Below are 24,459 nucleotides of genomic sequence, written 5' to 3' on the forward strand. Positions count from 1 at the left end.
AGAGTGAGCGGAGAGCATAAATACAGAGTTGAAACAAAACACAGTGTGAGTGCGAACGGACAGCACTAACACCAAAGTGGTGCAACTTCTGAGGAAAGAGCAGAGACAAAAAATGGTGCGAGAGCAGGAGAAGAGGAGGACGGTCTGGCTGAGTCAGAGGGTGACACTCTGGTGTGTCACAGAGACAAGATAGATGAGAGAAAAAGTGGAGTGAAGAAAAGTGAGGAAAAAAGAACTAGAACTTGGCAAAATGGAGAACAAAGAGATTGTACAAGACATGAGAGGAGAATAAAGAAAAGGGAACATCACCTAGTGTAAACAAGAACTTAAAGCATGAAAGCACTGGCCACAACCCAGTCTTAAAAGCCACTGTGTTCAACATGAACATAAAGAAAAGTGAAAGCTGATGGAAAGAAGAAATAAAAGATTGCCTTGGGGAGAGTGTAATAAGCAAAGGGATTCAATTCTGAGGTTGAACACAGACGGTGAATACACTGAAACTGAAAACAAGAAACTAGGGACCATACAACCAAATAACCTCAGACAGAGGGACAAAAAGTCAAGGTCAGGAAGAATGTCATAGTTATAGAAATAGAAATAGAAAAGAAGATAAAAAGATCCATGGCTAAAGAAAAGAAAGGATCGACAAAAGACTAACAGTGATACAAAGGGGCATATAATAGGATGGATGGGTTGAAGTCTAAAAAAAGGGAATGGATCAAGAACAGGAGGGGAAAGAACCTTCAAAAAAAGGACTTTGATAAAGAAAATGAAGGAGGTAAAGGTGTTTGGATGAGCCGGGAGTAGTGCCAGATAGAGAGAGCTCACCCTCCAGGAATGGTGTTTTCACTGAGCTCTTCTTGGAGTTAAACAAAGCGCTGAAGCTCACCGAATTACTGTCATAACAAATCATACCAAACCTTTTGCTGGTCGGCTTGTGTTCTGTGTGCAACGTGTGTTGGTTAGTAGCAAGATCATGTGTATATACAAGTGTACGCTTACAGATTACACTTACGGATGCATGTGTGTGTTGTTTGCATTTGTGGTGTGTTTTGTTATCATACCGCACATCCGCCATGATATGTCTGCATGTAACTCTGTGTCTGTGTTTGTGTCTGTTTGGGTGGACTACCCACGTACAGAGATGTCTCCCCAGAACTTGGCCACATCGTAGTCGTTTGTGCGGAGAAACTCGGTGAACCAGCTGATGGACCTCTTACTGCCTTTGTCCACTGTCTCGTCCCGCTCAAAGTTTTCATTGTGTTTGTTGACTGAGTAGTTGGTCAGATGCATGTAGAGCTGGCTCTGTGGAGACAAAGACGAGTCAGGAGTCAGCTTATGCATGTTTACACCTGTCTCTTTCCAACGATTTCTAGCTTTATTTAATTTGATAGCAGTGCAAGTACATGGGATAGCTTTTACATAGGAACACAGATCTGAGAGAAATAGGCACAATTTTGGAGGACGAATATAATGACACTTGCACATTACAACCACCATTTATAAAACAAAACAATGAAAATACTGCATATTTAAAAGGGCTGGGTATTGGTACAAAACCATTTGTATAGGGAGGAGTGAGTGGTGGAATTTTGGGACATGATGGGTATCAAATGAAGTTAAAAAAAAAAAGGTATTACATGATGTACTCTATTGGTGTCTGTATCACTTTATGGGTACTGGTGGTGATACTCTTATCGTAATTTTTGGACCACTACCCAGCCATGATATCTAGTGTCAGTTCGACCAGATGTGGTAGATTGTTGAGTCAAAGGACTGTGGTGTACTTGTAAAGCAAGTCGACCTCTTCTAGTAAGCTCTGACTGTATTTAAAATTGAATGTCATAGCAACAGCAGATCATATTTGCACCAGATGGCATGTATTGTTTGTTGTTTCATAAAATCCTTATCTTCTTCTTTCCCCTGAATTCCTTTATTTACTGAACTGATGAAGAAATTAAGCTGCTACCTGCTCCAAGCTAGATGTATTCATAGCAGAGAGTTGTCAAGTGCAACAAAAATCTAATACTAATGAAACAAATAACTCCACTGAAGCAAGCGCAATAGTAGATACAATTAAATGCTATTTCAACATATAGAGTGTATACTATATACTATGCTGAAATAGCTGTGCAGGCACTCTTTTGTGTAATTATACCTTTGTCAGTGATGATAATCACTACAACAAATATCCTCAAGAGTGTTCATGCTTTTATCCCCACAGTGCACATATCCACGTCGTATTGTAAAACATTCTCTCCTAAGTAATATGGGTAGACAGGAATAAAGGAGAAAAAAACATTACAAACGTGTCCCTTGGCAACAACTAAAGATGGAAGAAAAAAAGAAGAAGAAAAGTAAAGAGCATTTCGCTGTGTTCTATGGGAAATATCAATGCTGTAATCTAAAAATGGTTCTTATATTCTTATGAAATCAACACTTAATGAGTGTAACAGTAGGACAAGCTTACAATCACAAATTATCAACATCTCAAGCACTCATAGTTTAGAGAGAGCATGGTTAAAAAGCGTCATTGAGTGGTTGATTATATCTAGCCATTGTGTAACCCTTGTAGTATCTCTCTCTTTAAACACTATCCCTCACAGTTGAAGACAATACATCCTTGTCCTTAGCTTACAAGGTAATAACGCTGTGACCGGAGGCCACTCTAGCCTATGATGGCTGTCTGGGAGCCACTCTCTGTGGGATTGAACATCCATCTCCATGGCATGACTCACTCCATCATGTGTCACAGACTGGGTAAGACAATACACATTTGTGTCACAGGAGGGGTCCGGCGCATCTATGTGAGCGTGTGTTCATATTGTAGATAAGCATCACGCTTGATAGGAAGCTGTGCAAGTGTGTGTGTGCATGTGTGTGTGAGTACATCCCACCATCAGTAACAGACTGTGCTTCAGCAGGTGCAGAACCTCGAGGCAAATATGAGCGGCTTGATATTACAGGAGACATCTGGCATGTGGACATTTACGCTCAGCTGTGTGCATACAGTATGCCTGCCCATTGTGTGTGTGTGTGTGTGTGTGTGTGTGTGTGTGTGTGTGTGTGTGTGTGTGTGTGTGTGTGTGTGAGAACAATCTCAGCCTTAGAGTTGTCTGCATTTGGGCACTGTTGACTGTGTATACGAGTACATGCATATTTTTGTGATCATACCGAGATTACACTGTGTTTCCAACCTCTGTCCCCTTGTGTGTTTGCGTGTCTAATCTGATTATGTTGAGTTGCACAGGGAAGCCCATGGCTCCGGTTCCTGGGAGTGCATGGCAAATACATTGTTCTGTGAATTTACTTATACTATCTGTCTGCAGTGCATGTCCGACTCGCCCAATTGGCCACACACTAGGTACTGTATGTACTTTCTAATATAAATTCACGAACAGTTGTGTGTGTGTCTCCAACTCATCAAACTGGCCTTGTGCACAGATGGCACACAGATAAAGTTGCATGTCCTGTTATTTGTTACAAGATATGTGTCTATGACCATGTGTGCGGTTCCAAGTCTATGTGCAGCTTCTGTGAAGCACTTTGTTATCAGCCAGTATCGGCAAATGAGATGACTTTCACTGATGGCAGTGGCCAATGTTTGTCTGATGTATCGCATGAATTTTGCGCTGGATAATTGTTTTTTTGGTTATATGTGGTTCAACATGGACAAAACAGTCTTTTCAAAGAGTTCAGTTTTTTTTTTTATCAGATTACTTTAAACAGCAGCAACAAAAAGCAGCTTTGACTATCAGTTATGTTATTTTAAACCTCAGTATCGGCCCTGAATTTCACAACCGGCGCATCCCAACCCTTTACTTTGAAAAATTCTTTATTAGTAGTAGTATTACTGTCTGTGACTCACCAGGTTGGCCTCACTGGGTGCATGGTACTTCTCTGTGCCCATGCGAACCAGGCCGTCATTGTAGAGAAAAATGCGAAGCGGGTCGCAGGAAGTGACGAGGATGTAGATGCGCAGGTCAAACTTGTAGCCCTCCATCAGAAAGGGTTTGTCCAGGTACTCCTGAACGATAAAGTGCTCCTGGGCTGGCAGCTTTTCACAGTTACGGATAAGCGAGATCCTGGATAGACAGAAACTTTATTAATCCTCGGGGGGGAAATTGGGGTGTCGTCAGCAGCATAATAAAATATGGCATAGTAAAGACAAAAAAGATAATTAAAAAAATGATAGATGGCAGCATAGCAGGGACCATGAACATGACTGATGACATTGGCACTGTCTTATATATCTGTTGAAGCAAAAAAAAAAGAAGAAGAGCCAAACAGTATACAGGCACAATATTTCATTTTTAAATCATTGTAAAAAGTTTGGGACATATTACTGGGGTGCCACATCTGCCTATTATGGTGGTGCTTTCAATCTTCCCATCGTAACATGAACTTTGCTCTACTTCTGTTTTTCAAAGAAATGGATAATAAGTATAATGTTCTACAGGGGGAATAGAGGCAGTCAGAGGGAGAAGACATTTCTTCACTCTGCACGGAATGACTCTAACATTTTAAGTTTAGCCCTTAGCAGTGAAGGGTCAGAGCCATTGTGCCCTGATGGTATTCATGTGACCTTCCACTGCTGCAGAACCTTTACTGAAAACATATGTAAATGAGTGCACTCTAGTTTGAGCAGGACAAGCTGTTTGGCTCTGAGGGGTATTAAACATTCCAAAACTTTTGTTATTCTGTTCATTACCTGACCATATAAATAAGACGGTTGAAAAATAAATGTACAAAAAACAGACAGGTACAACACACTTGCTGGTTTGTCTGAGAAATACTCTACGAGCATCTGGAGAACATTGTGATTTTCTAAAGCCAAACTCAGCTCTCTCTGAATGGCACACTGCATCAAATGCTGTTGCAGGGTATGTTAGCTGTGTGCAGGTTAATAAGAGAAGACATTGCGCTCCGTTTCAACCGCCACTTTAATTCATTTGCTTTGGTCTCATGTCACTGGCACTCAGTCCTTATAGTATGCAGGCCATTGCTCGCTGGATTTAGGAATCAGTTGTGTTAGTTTGTTCGCATCCATGTGGCCGTGCACGCAAGGCTGAGGGGGCAACAATTCCAGAACTTTGTAAATGTGAAAGTGTATAAGTCTGTCCGTATGTGTATGGGTGTATGCAATGTGTGCAGGGAGGGTGAGGGGTCGTTTCTAAACAATCTCCCACTATGTACAAGCATGGCGGCTGACCTATATCACCATCACTCATAGTTAAGGTAGACTGGATCTAAATTGGTTACATGCACGGCGTGGAAGGCTCCATTATACACATACAAGCTGGCACACCACACAAACACACACACACACACACACACACAATATTTGGCCACGATGTAAAGACTTGATTGTTCAAAAAGTACAGTTTGTTGTATTAAGATATTGTGGCACCAAGTCACCAGAGGGCAAACATTGTTATGCTCTGTAATCACAGCTAGAACATACAGTATCCTGAGAACAGTACAGTCTATGTTGTTGTAATTTAATTTAAGAATTCACCTGCAAAGTTAACTCTAATGAAGCGAAACCACTAAAGGATTGTTGATGAGTATGAATCCAGACTGGGATCAGGTATTACTTTACACGTTATGGTCTTAGTCTTTTTCTTGATATTTCCATTGCTAATGTTGTTGTAGCTTTCAAGTGAATCAATCACGACTTGCTCCCACCAACTAAAATACTGCCATAATAGACGAGCACTTCATTGGCCTGTTTATCACAGTGCTCGAACAGAAAAGAACCAGGACAGTTGATAGGAGCCTGACCGACGATGTAAAGGGCCCTCCTTACAGGCAGACAGCAAGCTGAATGATGAGGACAGGGTTAACGGTGTTAGTTAGTCGAGGAGGAGTAGCTGAGGAGAAGACGACATGATTGATGAGCTGGGGTGTCAGATAATCACAGCCCACTCTCCCCTGCCTATTTAATTTGGCACCGGAGGGAATCTCGCCTTTTTAAGCCCTGCATGCGCCTTTATTTTGTTTCCCTTATAACAAGCTGCGCTTCAGACACAAACAATAACTTCATTTAGTTGGCCGATGGAAAAATAAATTACAGGGGGTAGATATAACTTAATTTCCTGCCGCGTCACACCATGCAAAAAAAAATGGAGAAAAATCTAATCTTGTGAGCCGCCCGCCGTTGAGTAGCCCAGCTAAACTCATCATCTTTCATATTCTTAATGTATTGCTATAATTCAGCCTTTGCTGCCTTTTATTCTTTAATAAATAAGGGCTTAGTGCAGCATGGAGTTATAAGTAATGCTCACATTATACCAGAAAGGACAAATTCAAAGAGAATTAGAGGGAGAGGTGAAGCACCCAGAGCTATTTGTACTTCAATATCCCCACCTATTGGTGCCAGTGATGAATGCACTCCAAAGTAATTCTTCCCACATGCACTTCAGGGCTCACAGAAGAAGTCAAAAGGAATACTTAAATGTTTTACAATCTGGTATTCCAAAGAGATCAGGAGAACTATGTGCAAAGAAGAAATAAAAAGTACATATTTTAGGCAAATCATAATATTCAGTTTGGACTGTCTTTTAGTTTCAGATTTTTATTTTTATGAAACAGAATTATCTGTAAAAGCAACCACACTTTGAACTTTGAACCACTTGGCATTTACAATTTATTTTGGTCTTTTCAGCCTTGACCTCCACACAGGTCAAATCATAGCTCAGTAGAATTCTGTTTTGGGTGTCAATTGAATTGGCTCATACATAGATCATAAGAGTCAGTTACTGGGTTTATTCAAGAGATAATTTAAAATACTTGTGTTGCTTGCCACTTCTGTTGCATCTATCCATTTTTTGAGTCATTTATCCTAATCAGTGATTTTGTGATGGAAAAAGACTGAGCAGGGAATCCCAAATGTATCTTTCCCCAGGGAGCTTCCTAATTTTCATCAACAGATCTCCTCCCAGTGAGCGGTACCTGGAACTCCTCCAAAAGCCAGGGATGCTTTCATACTCGATGAACGAGCTCAACGGGCTCCTCTCAAAGCAAAGAAGCTTTTAAACTCGTTCTGGCTTATCATTTTCCATTCTGTTGACACTGTGTCAGAGGGCAGTCAATTCAACACTTTGGTAAACTTTGTTTTGTAATGTTTTGTCCATCCCTATTTACACACACTGGGGAGGGGGGCAGAAGGTTCACCATAGGTGTGCTAATGGAGTACATTTGATTGTTTTAGGAGGTGCATCCATATAGCTTTTTTCTCCCTGGCAGAAAATCGCTGGCAGGGCGCTGTTTCATCCTAGAAAAAATAACTGTGCGTGGGTTTTGTTTCTATGACAACAATATTTTGACAACATATTACCAATTTAACTGCTGTTGTATGGTATGAGCTTGTCACCACTCAATCTGACAGCCATAGAGCAAGCGGATGTGGGTGCATGACACCATTCGTCGGAGACATCAATACCTAAATATCATCGCCTTTTTTAAGATCTAGCGTTAGATGGAGACCCTTTTATATGGGTCTGATTGGTTGCCTGAAAAGGAGCAACAGTGACGACACCAGCGCCTGAAAAGTTCAGAGGTTTTCAACTAAAAAGCGATCTGAGCAACCGTACAAAAATAGTCAGAGTGCTCTGAAAAAAGAAGCTGGGTCCAGCACTTTTTCTCTAGGTGGCAACATAAGCGCTCTCCTCGTTGGGAACAACTGAAAAAAAGACGCTGATGCTCAGAAAAAAGGGCAAAAGGACACTTGGCCTTAGATTGTAAAGGAATACCTAATAAACTGGTCAATGTCAGAGTAAAGACGGCATGTCACCATGCCTTTGCTGATTCTCTACATTTTAAATTCTGATTCTCCAAGAAAACAAACCCTAGAAATGTGACATCACAACCTGAGACAGGCTCTCCCCCCATGGGACAGCAAGTATGAAATATGCATTCAGGTACCACGGCCAGCTCATCTTTTGATAAAGAGATGCTATTGTGAGACAGAGTCCCCTGCAGCAGCCATCTTGGTCCATTTTCTAGTCTGACTGGTCTCTGCTGATGGTGCCTCATAAAGGAATCCAATAATCACATGCAGAGACCTTCAGGGAAGAAACTACAGTAACTGCCAGGGACCGTGTGTTTGTGTGTATGTGTGTCCTCCACTGGCAACGATAACCTCTGATTTATGAATAGTGTGACCATCGAGGACAATGAGGCCAACAATGAGATTCACCACACCCTCTCAGCTCAAATACTCAATCTGGTCCTGGCCATAATGCTATTTCCATAGACACCCATGTCAGGGCCACAAACCTCTTATTGCCTTGTTTTGTTGTGCTTGTCCTCTATTTGCTCTGGTGCTAATTTCCTCCTTCACTCATTCACTGACTATCTTGCTTTCTATCCTCTACTTCAGTCACTCTCTCCTCTTCTTTCGTGCACTGGCTCACTCTGTCAGTCCAGTGTGTTGGATTGCTCTGGGGCACTTGCTAGCCTCTGACCTACCCGTGACCCATGGCTCCGTTGGCAGGCTTGACAATAAAGGTCTTCTGCTTGCGTTTCCTGCGTAGCTCCTTGACATAGTTCTGGAACTGAGTGTACTCGGCGGGGAAGATCCAGGTTTTGGGTATGAAGCTGTACTCTTGAGCCTGGCATTTGATCATTCTGGAAAAACAAAGAAAGGTTGCATGTCAGAGTAAAGCAACATTTTAGAATCAACTGGAGTCTTGTATTTGTACTTTTTTTTAAATTACAAGCTGCATGTTGCATTTTTCTTACAGCAGTGTCTTGTACTGGTGGAGTGTTACAAGTACCAAGTTGTGACTTTTCAGAGTGCCAGCTGGTTAAACACTGAGCTTTGAAATGCTCTTGTGTTTTGCACATCTGCAACCGAACCAAAGGACTCTAATTTGAAAACTTACTTTGACATGTTTCTTGCAAGGCAGTCTTTCCGGCAGATTTCGCCCATGCCAGGGAAATGGTTAATTCTCTGCAGAGGGACAAGCAGACATAATAATGTTGTTAGGGCCATTACGCCACTCAATTCCACCCCCACCCCTTCATAAAAATGAGCACATTAAAGGCAGCAACCTGAAGTGAGCTTACAATGTTCTGACATTTATGCCCAATTAAGGCCTCAAAACAAAAAGGTGACGCTGAGACCTTTCTCAACCCTTATTTAGTTTACCATGTTTTTTTTATATTTTAAAGGTTGGGGAGGGAAGAGGCGAGAAAAAAAAAGACGATCAATCTCAACTCCGAGGGGCCAAGGTAATTGGTTCTGCATCGCAAGCTCCTGCAGTGACAGTTGAATGAATTGCTTTGAATGCGCTGAAAGGGGGGTGGGGGGTAAAGGAAAACTCTGGGTTTTCTATATTCTTTGACCAAATGAGCCTGAACAGGGGCGTTAATTAGGCTCGTATGAACTGAAACTTGACAGCAAACTCTCACAGTACATCACTAAACGGAAAAAAGGAAAGAATTAGAGGAGGGAGAGAGAGAAAGCAGAGGGAAAAAAACAAGAACGCAGAGTGTAAAAGGATCCCGTGATTATTATCCAAACGAGACAGACGTAATTAGGGATTCGGAAGAGATTGCACAATTATGCCAATGCCGCGAGACGACGTGGCTTGTGAGGGGAAATCAAAACCAATTGTTGAGGGACTTCTACTTTTCTACTGAGAAATTATCTCATGAAATGCCACAGCAGCGCAAGAGAGCAAGTTAAAACAATTGACAGCAAATCAGCAGTTGTATGTGAAAACATTAGCCACATTGCTACACGTTAAGCTGTTACACTATGTGTAATATTCAATCTACTTAGCTGAACTCTCTCTGCCCCTGTCCTAACAAGCCACACTCTTTCTAGCCTGTGATTTAATCGATCATTAGTGCCCAGTCTAATCAAATAAGCACTCAGGAAGATGGATGGCTAACGTTCAGAGCTGAGGGGGAGCAGCAGCAGCAAGTTCAGTCAGCAGGACAGAGAGGTCAAACAGAGGTAAGATCACTTTCAGACTAGTACACAGACCTCAGAGCAACCCTTGTTGTTTAAGCCTGTCTTGTCAACATCACCAGGGGCATCTGAAACCTGCCCCCCACCCCCTGCTGCTCACAACTTGTCAGTCTACCTGTCAATCTTCTTATCTGTCTCTGTGTAAGCTCTGTTGTTCCCTCTCCCTCTGTCCACTTCTTTTTACCATTTGCTGTCTCCCTCTTACCTCCCAGGGTCTGAGGAAAAGCAGATGGGCACATTCAGTCTTCCATCCATCTTCGCTTTTTTCATTTCTTTCTATTCTATTTTATTTCATTCTGACATTTACTATTACTGCCACTACTTTAAACCTAATCTTCTTCTCCCAGTCACATCTGTCCCACATTTCTCTATAAACCATCTCCTTTTCATCTGCTCTAATGTATTTTTCCCTTATATTTTACTTTACCCACCTTTTTATTTCTACTGGAGAATAATGAAAGAATGTCTGGTCAGGCAGGGTGGTGTACAAACACAGTTTTTTTTATTGGCTGTAGTAAAGAAAAAACTCTACAGTTTGTTGTTTTAATTTTTCTTATTTTAACTGAGGCTTTGCAGTAAGTTATTTGGTGAATATGTTATTGCTATAGAGGTAACAATAATGTTATTATTTTGCTTTCTAATTTATGTATGTATTATTTATTTATTCTGTTTAAGTTTTTATTAGTTTTGCTTGTTTGTTTTGTTACTTTAATAAATCATAGATTAAAAACATTAAAACATTTTAAATGCTTGGAATGGTTTAAGTAAGGTTTCAGTTCTAATTATTCATTTTTAAATGTTCACATGTACGGATGTTGATTATAAAATATTGTATTTCCTTTATTTCATTTTTTAACATTTTTATTATTTTTCAGTGGGTATATATATATATATATATTTCCTTCTTATGTTATGTCTTCTATTTATTCTTTTTTTCACACTATTTTTACTTTTATTATCAAGTCCATTTTATCATCTTTCCAAATTACTATGGCATTCAATCCAAGTTTTTGAATTATTCTGTCTATTTATGGCATGTAATTTCTTTATTACTATCACTTGTTGCTACATTTTTTTGTATGAACGGTGCTATACAAATAAAGTTTTAATATTATTATTTATTAATTCTTGACAAATCTCTTTGCGGGCATGTGGCATATGCTCAGTTCTGAGGTTAACCAGCAGTATATGTGAGACCTTGTTGTCCTAACCTGGAGAGTGAATGCTATATCAGCTCTGCATATGCTAGCAAATTAAATAAATGATCCATTGAAGCTGTAATTGTTTAATAATACTATTTGAGTTATGACAGTAATTGTAAATAAATATATTGATACAGTTCAGATATAATCACATTTTAGTGCAGAATATTTAAAAGCTTCAGAGAAGGCCCTGCATCACATTGTTTAAAGTTTAAAAGAATCTTCCAAAAATCGCGTCATGTTTATCCATCTCTAACCAAAGGAGTTTCTGAAGGATGGGATTTAGTTTTCTTTATAGGATAATAATTTAGATAAGCACACGAGGGTTACAGTAGCTGTCATGTTTGTTTAATCCTTTTTATCCCTTTCTTCTGGTGCGCTGCACTGTTTCGTTTCAGAGAAATCTCTTCCTCCTTTTCTCTTAAAGAATCCTTGGGGGAAATCCTTCCTAACCTTACCAGTGATATATATATATATATATCAAAGGTAGGTTATTTTGTTTTTAACACTTGGTTTACCTTTAAAGTAAGTTGAACCCATATGATCTTTTCTAGAACTGCTGCTCCAAAGATCAATTTTTTTCCTGTTCAGTGCAGCGATTAGATCTGACACCCTTATTCTTAAGCTCTCTTCTCTAACCTCTCGGCTATAGTGCCCCTGAACAAAGTGTGCTGACTTGACATGGTAGCCATGCAGTGTACCTGATAATTCCTGAGCTCAGCTATTTTCTCGTGCTGCACGGCCGAGTCATTCCAGATGAGGTTGGCAGTCTCATCGTCGTCCCGAGTCTTGATGTAGTCCACCTCGTTGATGACTATACGAACTGAGGAGACACACATCAGATTGTATTCCATTTATAGAATTAGCTATGCAGTCATTTAAATAAACTTTATATTCATGATCACAAAGTAACTTAATGTTTAAAATGTAAAATGAGAGCAAGGCGTGACTTGAATCTACAAATCAATATTTGTACCTTACAGATCAATATTTCACTCAAACATTTTGCTCGGCTTAATTTCTGTTTTTGCATACATTAAGAGAGAAATGAGTCTTGGAGATTATAGATCAAAAAGCTCACAGCAAAATTTACCATTCATGGAATGGTTGCAGAGCAGCCAATCGTAATGCCTCTTTTCAAAAAGATAAATTAATTGTCTGTAATGCATTCAAATCCCACTGGAAACCCCATAGTATGAGAGATAGGTGGCAAGCCCATTTGGACATTAATCCGACAACTATTCATTATTCAGTAAGTAATGAAAAATTCATATGCCCTAACGAAACGAGGTATTAATTAATTTCTTGAAAGCCTTCACAAACCTGGAGAAGGCTTGCCTAATGTTGCATGATGGCACATGAATGGGGAAAAAGGTGTTTCCGATGTAACTTCATCCATCTGTTAACGTGGGTAAAGGCTAACAGTGTTTCGCTAACTGGAACAGAGAGGGTTTACATCACAGCAGGACTATGCTTACAGTTACCAGTAGGGTCTTAGAGTACAAAGCCATAATCAATCCTTTCTTACACATCTCACCGAACAGACATCCTCAGGGCCAGAGTGTACATTTCCTTCTCAGTGGGTGTAAAGCAAATTTCCAACACCATATTCCCTGACCTTTAACCTTTACCTGTAAAAACTATCAATTCTGAAACAAAAAAAAGGACAGCTGCAAAAAAGGTAACAGCAAAAATGAGCCATCCATCTGGCCCTTAGTGTTAATTTTCCTTCACAATAGCCCTGCACTACTCTCAGAATGGCCACTGTGAGGGTCTCATCACAGCAAGCAAACTGACTCACAGCTAGACTCCCATCTACCTACAAGATCCGTGCAGCCCCCAACTTCTACTTGCTGCTGCTGACTCCTTAGTTTCATAGGTTGTAGTTCACCCCTGAGAGCTGTGCTGCCACACTGGCATATACTGCCCATGTGAGGAGTGCTTACTATGCTTCTGTTTGCCCTGCTCAAAAAAACTCACTGCCAAGTTAAATTACCTCAATAAAGATTTATGTATGTATGTAAGGCCGAGCCGTCTCTGTGTGAACTGTTGCTGGACTGCAGCTCTATTAGGTTTAATTTAAGACATTAAATAACAACGGCCTCCTTCAAACAATCCACCACAGCAAATTAGATTTTATTGTTGGGAGTAAAATCTACAGTGTATTGTTTTATTGTTGAGACAACATTGTGATTAGATTTGCTGTGTTTTAAAGGGACTGACTGAGCCACACTGAGAGCTGTTTCAAAGATTAATATACAATTCACTGTGTCACAGTACATTAATCTTACCTGCAGGACACCTGAGATGTTGGTCCTGCTTATTTATGAAATTTTCATGCAGAAAATGTAAATAGATATTCAGATGCTAGAAATCTGAGGCTTTGTAATACAGGCTTAGTATTAAAAATATAAATATATAAAACATGAACGTAGTCTCTGTGACATAAACCATAGCTTTCAGGACAGCCATTTAGAAGTTCAATCTGGGTGGCTCTGGCAGTCGCCATCTCGGCAGTGCCTTACTTCGCCTAACTCACAGCTTATCCATAAATGGGTAAAGAGGTGGACCATGGGTGAGCCGAGGCGGGCCAAATGAAGCCTGGGACATGTTCAGCCTCAACAAGATGTAGCAAAACTTTACTTTACGGGAAATGGAGTGCATTGAACGCCCTGTTATGTGACGCATACACACTGCCTTTTTAATACCATGGGGTTTCTTTGATGGACAGACACAGGGTCCAGACAAAAACATTACATGAAACAGATAGAACTTAAAATAGAACGTCCAACCTTAAAATAATTTAAATGATGACTATAAAGATGTAAATTGATCATGAACGGGTAAATGATCTATAGAGACCACAAATGTTTTGAATGAATGTTTCTGCTGTAATTTTGGCCATTTTAACATGGGGGTATATGACGATTTTGGAGCTCAAGTGGCCATTCAAGACACTATAGTTTGTAGCAATTGTGAGTTTTTCTGCCCTCAAGGTTGCTGCTTGCTTAGTGTACACAATGTAGCTAGATCTGACATCAAATAGGCTTACCAAACATATTTTCATTTATTGTGTATTCATAGAGCATCCAACATGTCAATGTAGGTAATAACCTGAAAAAAGTTGAATAAAGAATCTAAAGTTGTACTAGTATAACAACTGAAGTTAGAACCACTGACACTACTTCTAAACCATTTCAGCAAACTCCCTTGTTTTCATACAAAAAAGCATCAATACTTGGATAATGTACACCAGTGAAAGAGTTTCATTACCCATCTCAAAGAAAACCTCTTTTTATCCAACAATAGCTACTGTATTAAGACGAACTCTGTGATCAAAAGATATCTTTTTAGAATGATATTTCTGTCGTGTATATGGCAGTTTTAGCTCCCTTTTTGAAACCAGTTTTCAATCTAAAAATCTTGTTGTAGTCACTGTAATTTCAAAAGAATTTCAATAACATTAGAAATAAGTGATCATACCAATCTCATATTTGGTGCCAGTTACATTGGCGGTGATTGTGCCTTTCTTCTTTTTGGTGCGCACCTTCCTCTTTCCACTGCTGTGGTAGGAGCCCACAGATGGCCCGTACATGGGGGACGCTCCTTGATCCTCTAGAGAGAGACACAGCATACAACAGCAAAAGATACAGTCACAGCTTGTGCTTCACACTGGGAGGAGAGCAGGAGTAGTGTTAATATATTTTTTACCTGCCTCTGCAGGGGATTTAGTGGGGTTTGTTTATGGGGCTAGGGTGTAAATAAATTAGGCGTCTAGTTTTCTATAGTTGCATGATTCTTTTATCATAATCTGTGTTTGTGCGTGTGGCTCTATGGAGGAAAAAATAATACTGATGACGGCAGGCAGGTACATAAAGGAGCAGGTGGCAGTGTGTGTGTGTGTGTGTGTGTAAAGTAAGTAAAAGAATGTGCAAGCCAACTAACCATCTAACAGAATAACCCTGTCAGTCCTGAGAGAGTTGGACATCTCTTACTCACCTCCTTCATTGGGAGGGGAGGGCATCTCAGGGGCTGGAGGAGAGAAGGGGCAAGCCAAGCTTTCTGCCAGGCTTGGCGGGAGGGCGGGCCTCACAGGGTACTCACAGCACCCTCCAAGGGCTCTCTCACACTCGCAGTAGTTAGTCTTCCCTGTCTTGGGCTGTATGGACGATGTGGTTCAGGATCGCCCAATGGATCATCTGAGCATCTCCCTGGTGCCTTTCAGCAACATAAAGCGCAGCAGCAGAGTCTGAGTGGGCAGGGGAGTTAGAGGGGGGTAGAAGTGGTGGGGAAAAGTGGGAGGGGGAGGGCCTCTCAAGGGTCTACACAGCCCCAGCTTATTTACAGCCCCAAGAGGAGAGAGGGAGGGAGGGGGTGGACAGAGGGATGGATAGGAATGCCTGTAGAAGAGAAGAAAAAAAGATCCTTTACAGCAGCAGAATAGTAGTAGTAGGCTGACTGCTCAGAGGGTGACTACAGTGCACTCTGTGGATCTGTGTGTATGTTCCCACTGGACTGGAGTGCATCGGACATGCTTTTGATGTAGCACAGCAGCAACAGCAGCACACAGGCCTATCACAGGCTACATCAGTCAATCTGACACCAAGCGGAACAGTTCAGTGAGAGCTCCGTGCAGGTCTGACACTGCAGTACTACTAATGAAATAATCTAAAGCTGTATGATGTCCACTGGACTAATTGGTATTCCGTGGAACCATTGTGAAATATTAATGTGGTTGTCAAGCAAAGGGTTTTGCAGAATCTCATTGTTTCTGATGCTTGTGCCAACTTGGTTTCATTGTATGGCTGAGAGGTCACGTCATTCAAACAGATGGCATCTTTACAGTGGTTTGTTAAAAGGATGCTTCAGGCTATGAAGTGGTGTGGGAAATTAAGACCATCATCAGCCAAATTCTGTTATTGTTTGGCTGTGGTCTGAGAGTGTGTCTTCAAACCATTTTTGGGGTAATCAACCATTGCTGTGATGCCCTGTCACATTTAATCTTTTGCTGGAGCTGCATACTGACTCAGTGGTTAGGACTGTTGCTTCACAGCATGAGAGGACTATTTTTTTCCGTCCCTGTCTTCTTTGTGCAGGGTTTGCATGTTCTCCTTTTGTCAGTTTGGTTTCTCGTGTCCAAGTGCTCTAGATTCCTCACAGAGACAAAGCAGCGTTCAGGTGGACTGGAGACTCCAAACTGCCCAAAGGGTATGAATCTGTGTCTAGCAAACCATACATTTACAGCATGCTTGTAATGAATCCAGCTGCTTATGATGCTCCAATAGTGCATGCTACCCACTTTTGAGGACTGAATGGTTAGAACATATGATGTCAAATATGTAAGGCAGTTTCATGCTTATCCTCTTCCTGTGGTTGAAAATAAAATAAAACATGATCAAGATGTTATAATGTTGCATAGGAAAAATAGCTGCAATCAAAAATGTACCTTAAAAATGTGGGATATCAGTCCAATATGTATTGTGATCGATTGTTTCTACATAAAATTGAATTACCGTAATAGGTAGTGTACACCAATTAGGCTTCACATTGAACAAATACAGGAATAATCAGGTGGAACATTTCATTGGAATTAACAGGAATTTATGGGGTATTTATGAGAATTTATGGGAGATAACAGATATCAAATGGAAATCTCAGGGTTATCTAACAGTCATATTCGGATATAAACAAACATTTTACTATATCATAAGTAGACATATACACAATCAGTTAATTTTACAAATAAATCCACTATTTGTCAAGCTAGGTGGTTGGCAAGTTGACTAACGGGGAAAGGTACTTTGAAAATTTGAGTTGACAGTGTAAGCTGTGTACAAACTTGAGGTTTAAAGTAAATGACTAATTAATGATTAATATACGTAATGTTTTACAATAAAGAATGAATGGAAATAGATTTATTAAAACTCCTAAATTGTCATTAGCATGCTTAATCAAGTTACATCCCACATGGTAACATTTAGCTAGCAAACTGGCAGAAGGTGTAAACATGTTACAAACTGTGTATTTTGCTTTAGGCTACCATCTGTTGGTTAACTGAAATATCATTAAAAAAAATATCAAATCTAATCACTTTGGTAATATAATCAAAACCTTCACTAAAGCATGTAGTTCTTTGGCTAGGACAGTGCAGTAGTATCAGTGTAAGCTGTATTTGTGAGAATTCACTATGCATGTAGAGCAGGGATGGTCAACTTAAATGCTGGAGGGGGCCACAATTTTTCATCGAGACTACCACAGGGCCACATATAGGACCGTGCACTTAAAACTGCAATTTTAAATATGTTTACAGTGCAGTAACTTCACATATTCCATGCTCAAATGCATGTATAACAGTATAAATAGGAATACAAAAGGTTTTAAGCAAATAAAAAATAACCACTTACTGTGATTTCTCTTTTTCTTCAGTGCAAGAACAGCAGACCAACATTAATTGCAAGAAGTAATTTTGTGCATTTTTATACTGCACTTTTAAGATTTCATGCTCAAATGCATGTAGTTGTACTGAGGGCCACTTAAAGTGAGGGTGCGGGCCGTATGCGGCCCCTGGGCCTCCAGTTTCCCATCCCTGATTTACAGGGTTGTAAATTGTATGTATAATATAAGAGTGTGTTGCTGAATACAGTGCAGGTTACAATTTAATTAAATGGGTTTTCTTTTAGACAAAACATGGCATAAGAACTAACATTGGGGTTTTTTTCATGTGTATTTCCACCCAAAATAAGGTGTCTAAAATGTATTCTTTTAAAACTGAAATTGTGCAAAAAAGCCCAAGCTTAACTTCTATTTCTGGACATCTGCTGACCCTTGGCAACCCTAGTTAGACTACATCTTCAGTACATTGGCTCATTGTGACTCTTCTGCATTTCATACAGAGATCAACAGTAACCTCTAGTGGTGAGAGTATACTGAAAAGTCCCTTTCCTATCTAGCAATGTTTACAGGCCATACACACACAGATATAGATGTTGTGTACACATACATATATGCACATCAGACGATATGCACACACTGACTTAAAGCAACCCTATTGATTCAATCAGCATCCTCTGGACAAATTAGAATGGGGAAAAAATCCAATCGTATTACTCGATCACTCACTAGTCTTCACTGTCAGCCTCTTGGTCTGCCTGTGGTAAGCACAAGACATTGATCCTGGAGAGGACAGAGACTGGAATGAGATCAGCACAGAGGGGGAGAGCAACAACAAAGAGTCAGGGTGATATAGTGAGGCAAGCTGTGCTGTTGACAACCTGCCCCCACCTCCCAGTGGTGTACTGGCTCCCTGTACAGGAGGCAGGAAGCGCTCTCTCTATAGGAGCCCTGGACCTTGGTGTCATATAATCCCTCAGGAACAAGGGGGGATCTGACAGGCACATATTATGCAACTAAACACCTCCAAACACACACATACAACTAGAACACACAGGCATAAACTGGATGCAAGTAATCTCTGAAAAATACACACAATCCCCTGACAATGGCTGTGGTGTTAATCCGAACCATTCTGCACAATATTTCAGGATAATTAATCTTCATAATTAAAGAAACAAGTATGTGATCAAATATTTCTATGTATGTCAATAGTAGGAACAACTAATGGTGTTAACTAATGGTGCATTGTTATATATTTTCAGTTTCAAACTGCTAATGTATCGTGTTAAGTTTCGGCCCAAAACCTTTAAATCATGCTATCATCCAAACTGAAACAGAAGCACATTTACAATAATAAATTAATTTCTCACATAACGTCTTTCATAAGGTGATTAATGACCCACCAAAGAGAGGCTTTGTCGTGTTCTGCTCATTTGTCTTAGTGGTATTGATGCAAAATATCCTAGTTTTACTTGCGTTTATATCATAGAAGTGGTGATTTCAACCAGACACCAGATTAGATTGACTGTTATCACTGACTGATAGAGGGACTCAATCAGGAAATCCTGTTGTGACGTCACAGGCCTGAATTGAGTTCAGAGACCATTATCACATGTTAAACCCTTCCTATCGCTGCAGCAGTTTTAATTCCTGTCTAAAAGGGAATTACTGTGTCACGACTGTATGCCTCTGCCAGGCAGTGAAGTTGCAGTTTATATCCATGTCTGTTCGGTCTCATAGGTAGCCATGACAGGAGACAATGCTTCAAATATGGATGCTGCGTACAAATTCTAAAACGTGAAGCCAGCCACACAAAATCCATACACAGTTAGGCACTCAAGATTATTATAATAATTTAGTATCCGACCACATGAAAGAAGTGTTTTGCAGAACATTATGGTGTCACAGTGAAGTTTACTTTTGACCTTTTGGGTATAAAATGTCACAATTTTATCCCATTGGACATTTGTGTGAAATATTGTCATAATTAGCATATTCATTTTTGAGTTATCACCAAAAATATTTTTTTTAGTTCATAGTGACCTTGACCTTTGACCTCCAAAATCTGATCAACTCATCCCTGTGTCCAATGGAAGTTTGTGCCAGATTGAAAGAAATACCTCAAGGCATTCCTGAGATATCTCATTCATGAGAATCAGACAAACAAATGAATGGCTGGATGAATGGAGAAGCTTAAAACATAATGCTTTCACTCACAGTTGTCACCAGTGTGGAGACATGATATCATAGAAAACATCTAGTATACAGTATTATGCTGATGATTCTGTGAGCTGATTTTTGCAGTTTCTATCAACACTCGTAAAGATTGTCAGGAATACAACATTACAACATCCACAAAACAGGGTTCAGACTTTGAAAGAATTACTTGCCAATATATTTCCCTGCTCGCATCATCACAATTAATCCTTCAGTGAAGTATTAAATCTTCACTAAATCCCTTTCACTAAGTAGAGTATGTACTGTTAATCCTCTGATGCAATGACTCTTTTTGTCCAACAGAGAGAGCCAGAGGGTCACCACAGCAGAGCAGAGCCTAACAGGCAGATCTCCTATGGATGCTGATCTCATGCACTTCCCCTTTGCCACACACAACACAAAAAAGGCTTTATTGTAGAGAGTCAGCGCTTCATGCAGCTCATCTGCATTGCTCTCTGTCTCACAGACCCTAAATGCATGACAAAAGCATGTCTGTCTTTCAGGGCAGAATATTCCACTAATTGTCAAGCACAAGTTGTTAATGTGTGTCACGTTACTGTACATCACAGTTCTTTCTCTCAGGATATAAACATTTGTCTACAGCATTTAGGCTACATTACAGACATCTACTGAAACAATATTGACAAGTAAAGTAGTTCTAATTCAAAACTAAGAAAATAAATTCATCTTCACACTGAAATTACCTCACTATCATAAGACAATGGCACTTCAAAAATACAGTACTCTGTTTGATATCAAAAGTAAATCCAATAAGACAGCACAAACAGCTTAACAAGAGGTGTGACAAAAGGAAAAGCTGAACAAAAGCGGTAGCCTGTTTATTCCTGACAAGCAGTGTCACACCTATTACACAAGTCCCTTCAACAACTAGAGGTATTTCCCTGGAGGGTTTGTTTTATGTTCTCCCTGCCTTACATGAAACTACATCTTGAAAGCAGTCGTCAAATACAGAATCAATAGAGAAGCTGGGGGGGAAACACCACTTAGCCTTATGTCAGCAGGAATTGCAGACACAAGTTATTTTCTGTTCATGCAGTATGCCCCATTTTTGCCATTACAGCAGAGCAGGGACCTCAGGGTATGTATATAACCATTCACTAGAACAGAGACGGTGGCTAATAATGGAAACATGTTGTGCTATTACACATCCTTGTCTGAAAAGCAAATGTAAACAAAAGAATTTTCAAGTGGAAAATGGACCTTTTGTCATAAAAAATTGTATAAATCCTTTTCATTGGACACTTAAAAGGCAAAATTCCAATGTGATTGTGTATTTCCAGAAAATGCACTACGCTTGCAAGATCCCTCTTGTAAAGACTATTTCTGTCATTATCCATTTGGCTACTACCACCTCATTGTCTCCCCATGAAAAATGATAGCTGAGTTTGCGGACTACTCTCTAAAGGAAAGTAGTCCGTTTAGAATTGCCAGAGGATCTAAAATTAGTTCGAACCAGTGACCCAACTCTGGCTTTGTGCCTTCTTCCAGATATGAGGAGGAACAAGTGTGGGAGCTGTCAGCCCACAGGGTACTGAAATACACCGATAAACAGCTGAATGCTTAGCTTAACTTTATCAGAGAGAATCTACAATGATGCAATCAAAACAGTCAAATTCAGCCGCCGTCTTAAGAATGCTATTAAACATGTATATATTAACTACAATCTTGCTTGACTTTATTTTCAAGACAAAGTGGAGCAAGTCACTTATGGTTGCCCATGTGTTTGCTCAAAAGTGCCGTACTGTTGTAACAAAGTATGCTTTACATGTATGCAGGTGTGTCCTCTTCACATATGAACATGGGTTGAACTGTTAATCAAACACGTTTCTCTAATTTTGCACCTAATCCTGTTTGGTTATTGCCAGATTAGGCTCAGAAAGACATTCCAAAGAATGGCCCCATGTCAAGAAAAGTCTAACAGGTCCATAATCACTTTGGGGGGGGAAAACTGCTGACACAGAAACACATAAATAGTATTATAATATGTGTATAATGTATAATAGCATGTCATACAAAAATGTAGACCTGTATCAAAAAACAATGTAATTGCTGAGATATTGTAGATGCAATACTGCATCAACTATCCTCTATTAATCCAGAACTTCAGGATGCTAACTGCATGATGCTAACTGCATGAAAATAAAAGATTATACATATCATATCCTCCTTAATAGCCTTATCTCTGGGATAAGTCCAGAAGGCAGGATGCCATCTAGAACTCATATGTTATGCCGTTATTATTATGTAATCCTTCTGCTCTTTTAGGAATGGTCATTTCCAGGGTGCTTTATCAGCATGTGGTCTCTAAGTGGTACACTGTACTAATCTAAGACACAGACCAGACTAAATCAAATGGCCCTCTAACAACAAACCCTCTATTGCTCTGAGCATCTACAGCTAAGAGTCAGTATTAGGCTTGCATGCCAAGACAAATGTCGTTATGTTACATGGGAAGCTAAAGCTAAGGAGCTATGGTACTATGAGCGAGGGGACCTATGCTTGTCACAGCACATCAGTCAATATGGTATCTTCCAGATCACTGAGAGGATACTAGGCCATCCCCTTCAACACATTTTGCCTGTATTTCAGGATTAGCGCAAGTTGGATTTCTTAAACCCGTCTTATTATAAATAATAGGGTACTTTAGAAAATTGGTTACGCTCGCTAATTAAATGTCACAAAGCTTAAGCAGGTGTATTGAAATATACAAGCTAGCAAGCGGTAGCTAACGTTAGGTTGCTAGCCACTTGTATAGGTCAGGTGGAAGGATCACACAAGGAAACAATCTGGGAATGTTGCTATCCAGTTAACTTGCTACCTTAAAAAACAGCCTTTCGGGCACGTTAACGTTTAACTGCAATGCTAATGAGGGCTTTTTTATTTAATGTCATTTCGAAAATAAATAAATTCCTGAATGAGATGCCGTCTGATTTCAAATGAAGCATAATGACCCTGGGCTACTCCACAGTTAGCTTAGCCGCACCACCTAGCAAAGGATGGAGAGGCGAAGCGGAGTTGCCGTTAACGTTACCTTATTTATTCCAGGCACTGGCAGTGCAGCTCTTCTGCTGGTCTCATCCGACTGACACAGCCTCCGTTAAGTGAGACACTACGGTCTCTTTAGAGAAGCCGTTCAGTCCCGAGAGTATTTTTAAGAATACAACAGTGTTTATGTTGTGTAACGGCGTTACTAGTGAAAACTGACGTTGACAGACACAAAAAAATCAGTATCTTGTAGTCCTCTTGTGTGCTATGAGTGCTGGAGCGAGTCCATGGGCTAAACCATTCGCTCTGGAAAAGGAGGGGGGGCCTGAACGAAGTGCTGAAGTTTGCATTCTCAACCTGGTATCAACGTGACGTTTCGTGTACTGTAGAGCGCACATGTTAACTCAGCACAAATTATTTCTAATTCATAACTAGCTGTGAGTGGCAACAAAGGGCTTACCATAGCTGTAAGGTATATGTTGTACACCTTTGGTGTCATTATTTACGTGGGTTTCGATGCAGCTCGTCCTCCACAACTCGCTGATACAAACACAGGGAAGCTACCTAGCAACTGTGTCGCTGGCCATGGTGCTAAAAAACAACCCTCCCGATCATGGGCGCGTCCCTCTCAGAGGTCATTAACGTGCCATTCACCTCTTGTTACCGATGTATCGCTCTAATAACGAGAAAATTATCTCATTATTCCTCAAACTTTTCCATATGCCTTCTTTCCCGCTCATATTTTGTGAATGACGTATAGTTTCCAAATATCAGTTTATGCCAAATTGACGTAATGTGAGGTTTCAACTTTTTTTTCTTTACTTAAATCACTTCAGTTGAATTAATCTTTTTTTTCCTACCAAGGTTGTTTTGAGTTAGTCCTACTTTTAATTTGAGCATTTCCTTTTTATGCTTCTTAATACTTCTTTATACACCACATTCTGAAAGCAAATATTGGCCTTTTACGTCATTACACTTACCTGAAAGATTTGTTCCTTTTGCAGATTTAGACAATTAATACAAAATATATATAACAAATACATCGTGATGTATTATTATTGATTAAGCTACCCTGCATATAGAGTGACATTCTGCATAATGGTTTGGTTTATGATGCTAATAGATGTACTTTTACTTAAGTATTTAAAGTAAGTAAATATTTTTAAACTGTGGTGATGTTACTGTTACAAAAGTAAATGATTGGAGTACTATTCAATAAAATTCCCTCCCCTAGATTACAGTACTTCTGATTGTTTTAATAGTTTGTTTAGATCACACAGATTTTTCACACTTAATTTATTCAGCCATTGTATTCTCATACTGATGTATCTCAACACCTAAAACACCTAAAGTTGACCAACAGACACTTCTAAACAACTTGCATTTGATGCAATAAATAAAGGTGAATGAAAAAAAAAAATGCAAAGTGCTACAACACCAGAGGTGATACAATGTCCCTCAGGGGTCTGGATGTTAAAACTGTGGATTCTGATGTAACACTTCTGTGCTTGTATAAAAAACTTCCCCTACAAAAAAAGTCAGTATGTTTCATATAAAAGCAAATGAGAAGAAAAAAGGAGTGCCAAAGGCTGTAGTGGGCCCATACTGTAGCCTGCCTCACCTGTCATGTTCCCATGACATCATAACAACATCACTTCC

General features: G+C 39.9%; 1 protein-coding gene across 2 annotated transcripts in view; it reads right to left on the reverse strand.

Moving 5' to 3' along the window:
- Positions 1 to 23,102, reverse strand: part of ttll7 (tubulin tyrosine ligase-like family, member 7) — a 77,776-nt gene extending 54,674 nt beyond the window's left edge. For both annotated transcript variants that reach the window (XM_059340806.1, XM_059340807.1), the window contains exons 1-8: positions 22,847 to 23,102; positions 15,184 to 15,584; positions 14,668 to 14,799; positions 11,886 to 12,007; positions 8,889 to 8,956; positions 8,473 to 8,631; positions 3,869 to 4,085; positions 1,141 to 1,305 (exon numbers count right to left, since the gene is read on the reverse strand). In XM_059340806.1, coding sequence (XP_059196789.1) covers positions 1,141 to 1,305; positions 3,869 to 4,085; positions 8,473 to 8,631; positions 8,889 to 8,956; positions 11,886 to 12,007; positions 14,668 to 14,799; positions 15,184 to 15,208 — 888 coding nt within the window. In that variant the 5' untranslated portion in view covers positions 15,209 to 15,584; positions 22,847 to 23,102. The remainder of the gene's footprint in view (positions 1 to 1,140; positions 1,306 to 3,868; positions 4,086 to 8,472; positions 8,632 to 8,888; positions 8,957 to 11,885; positions 12,008 to 14,667; positions 14,800 to 15,183; positions 15,585 to 22,846) is intronic.
- Positions 23,103 to 24,459: the final 1,357 nt, after the last annotated feature.

Source organism: Centropristis striata, chromosome 9 (genome assembly GCF_030273125.1).
Source record: "Centropristis striata isolate RG_2023a ecotype Rhode Island chromosome 9, C.striata_1.0, whole genome shotgun sequence".
Taxonomy (NCBI): domain Eukaryota; kingdom Metazoa; phylum Chordata; class Actinopteri; order Perciformes; family Serranidae; genus Centropristis; species Centropristis striata.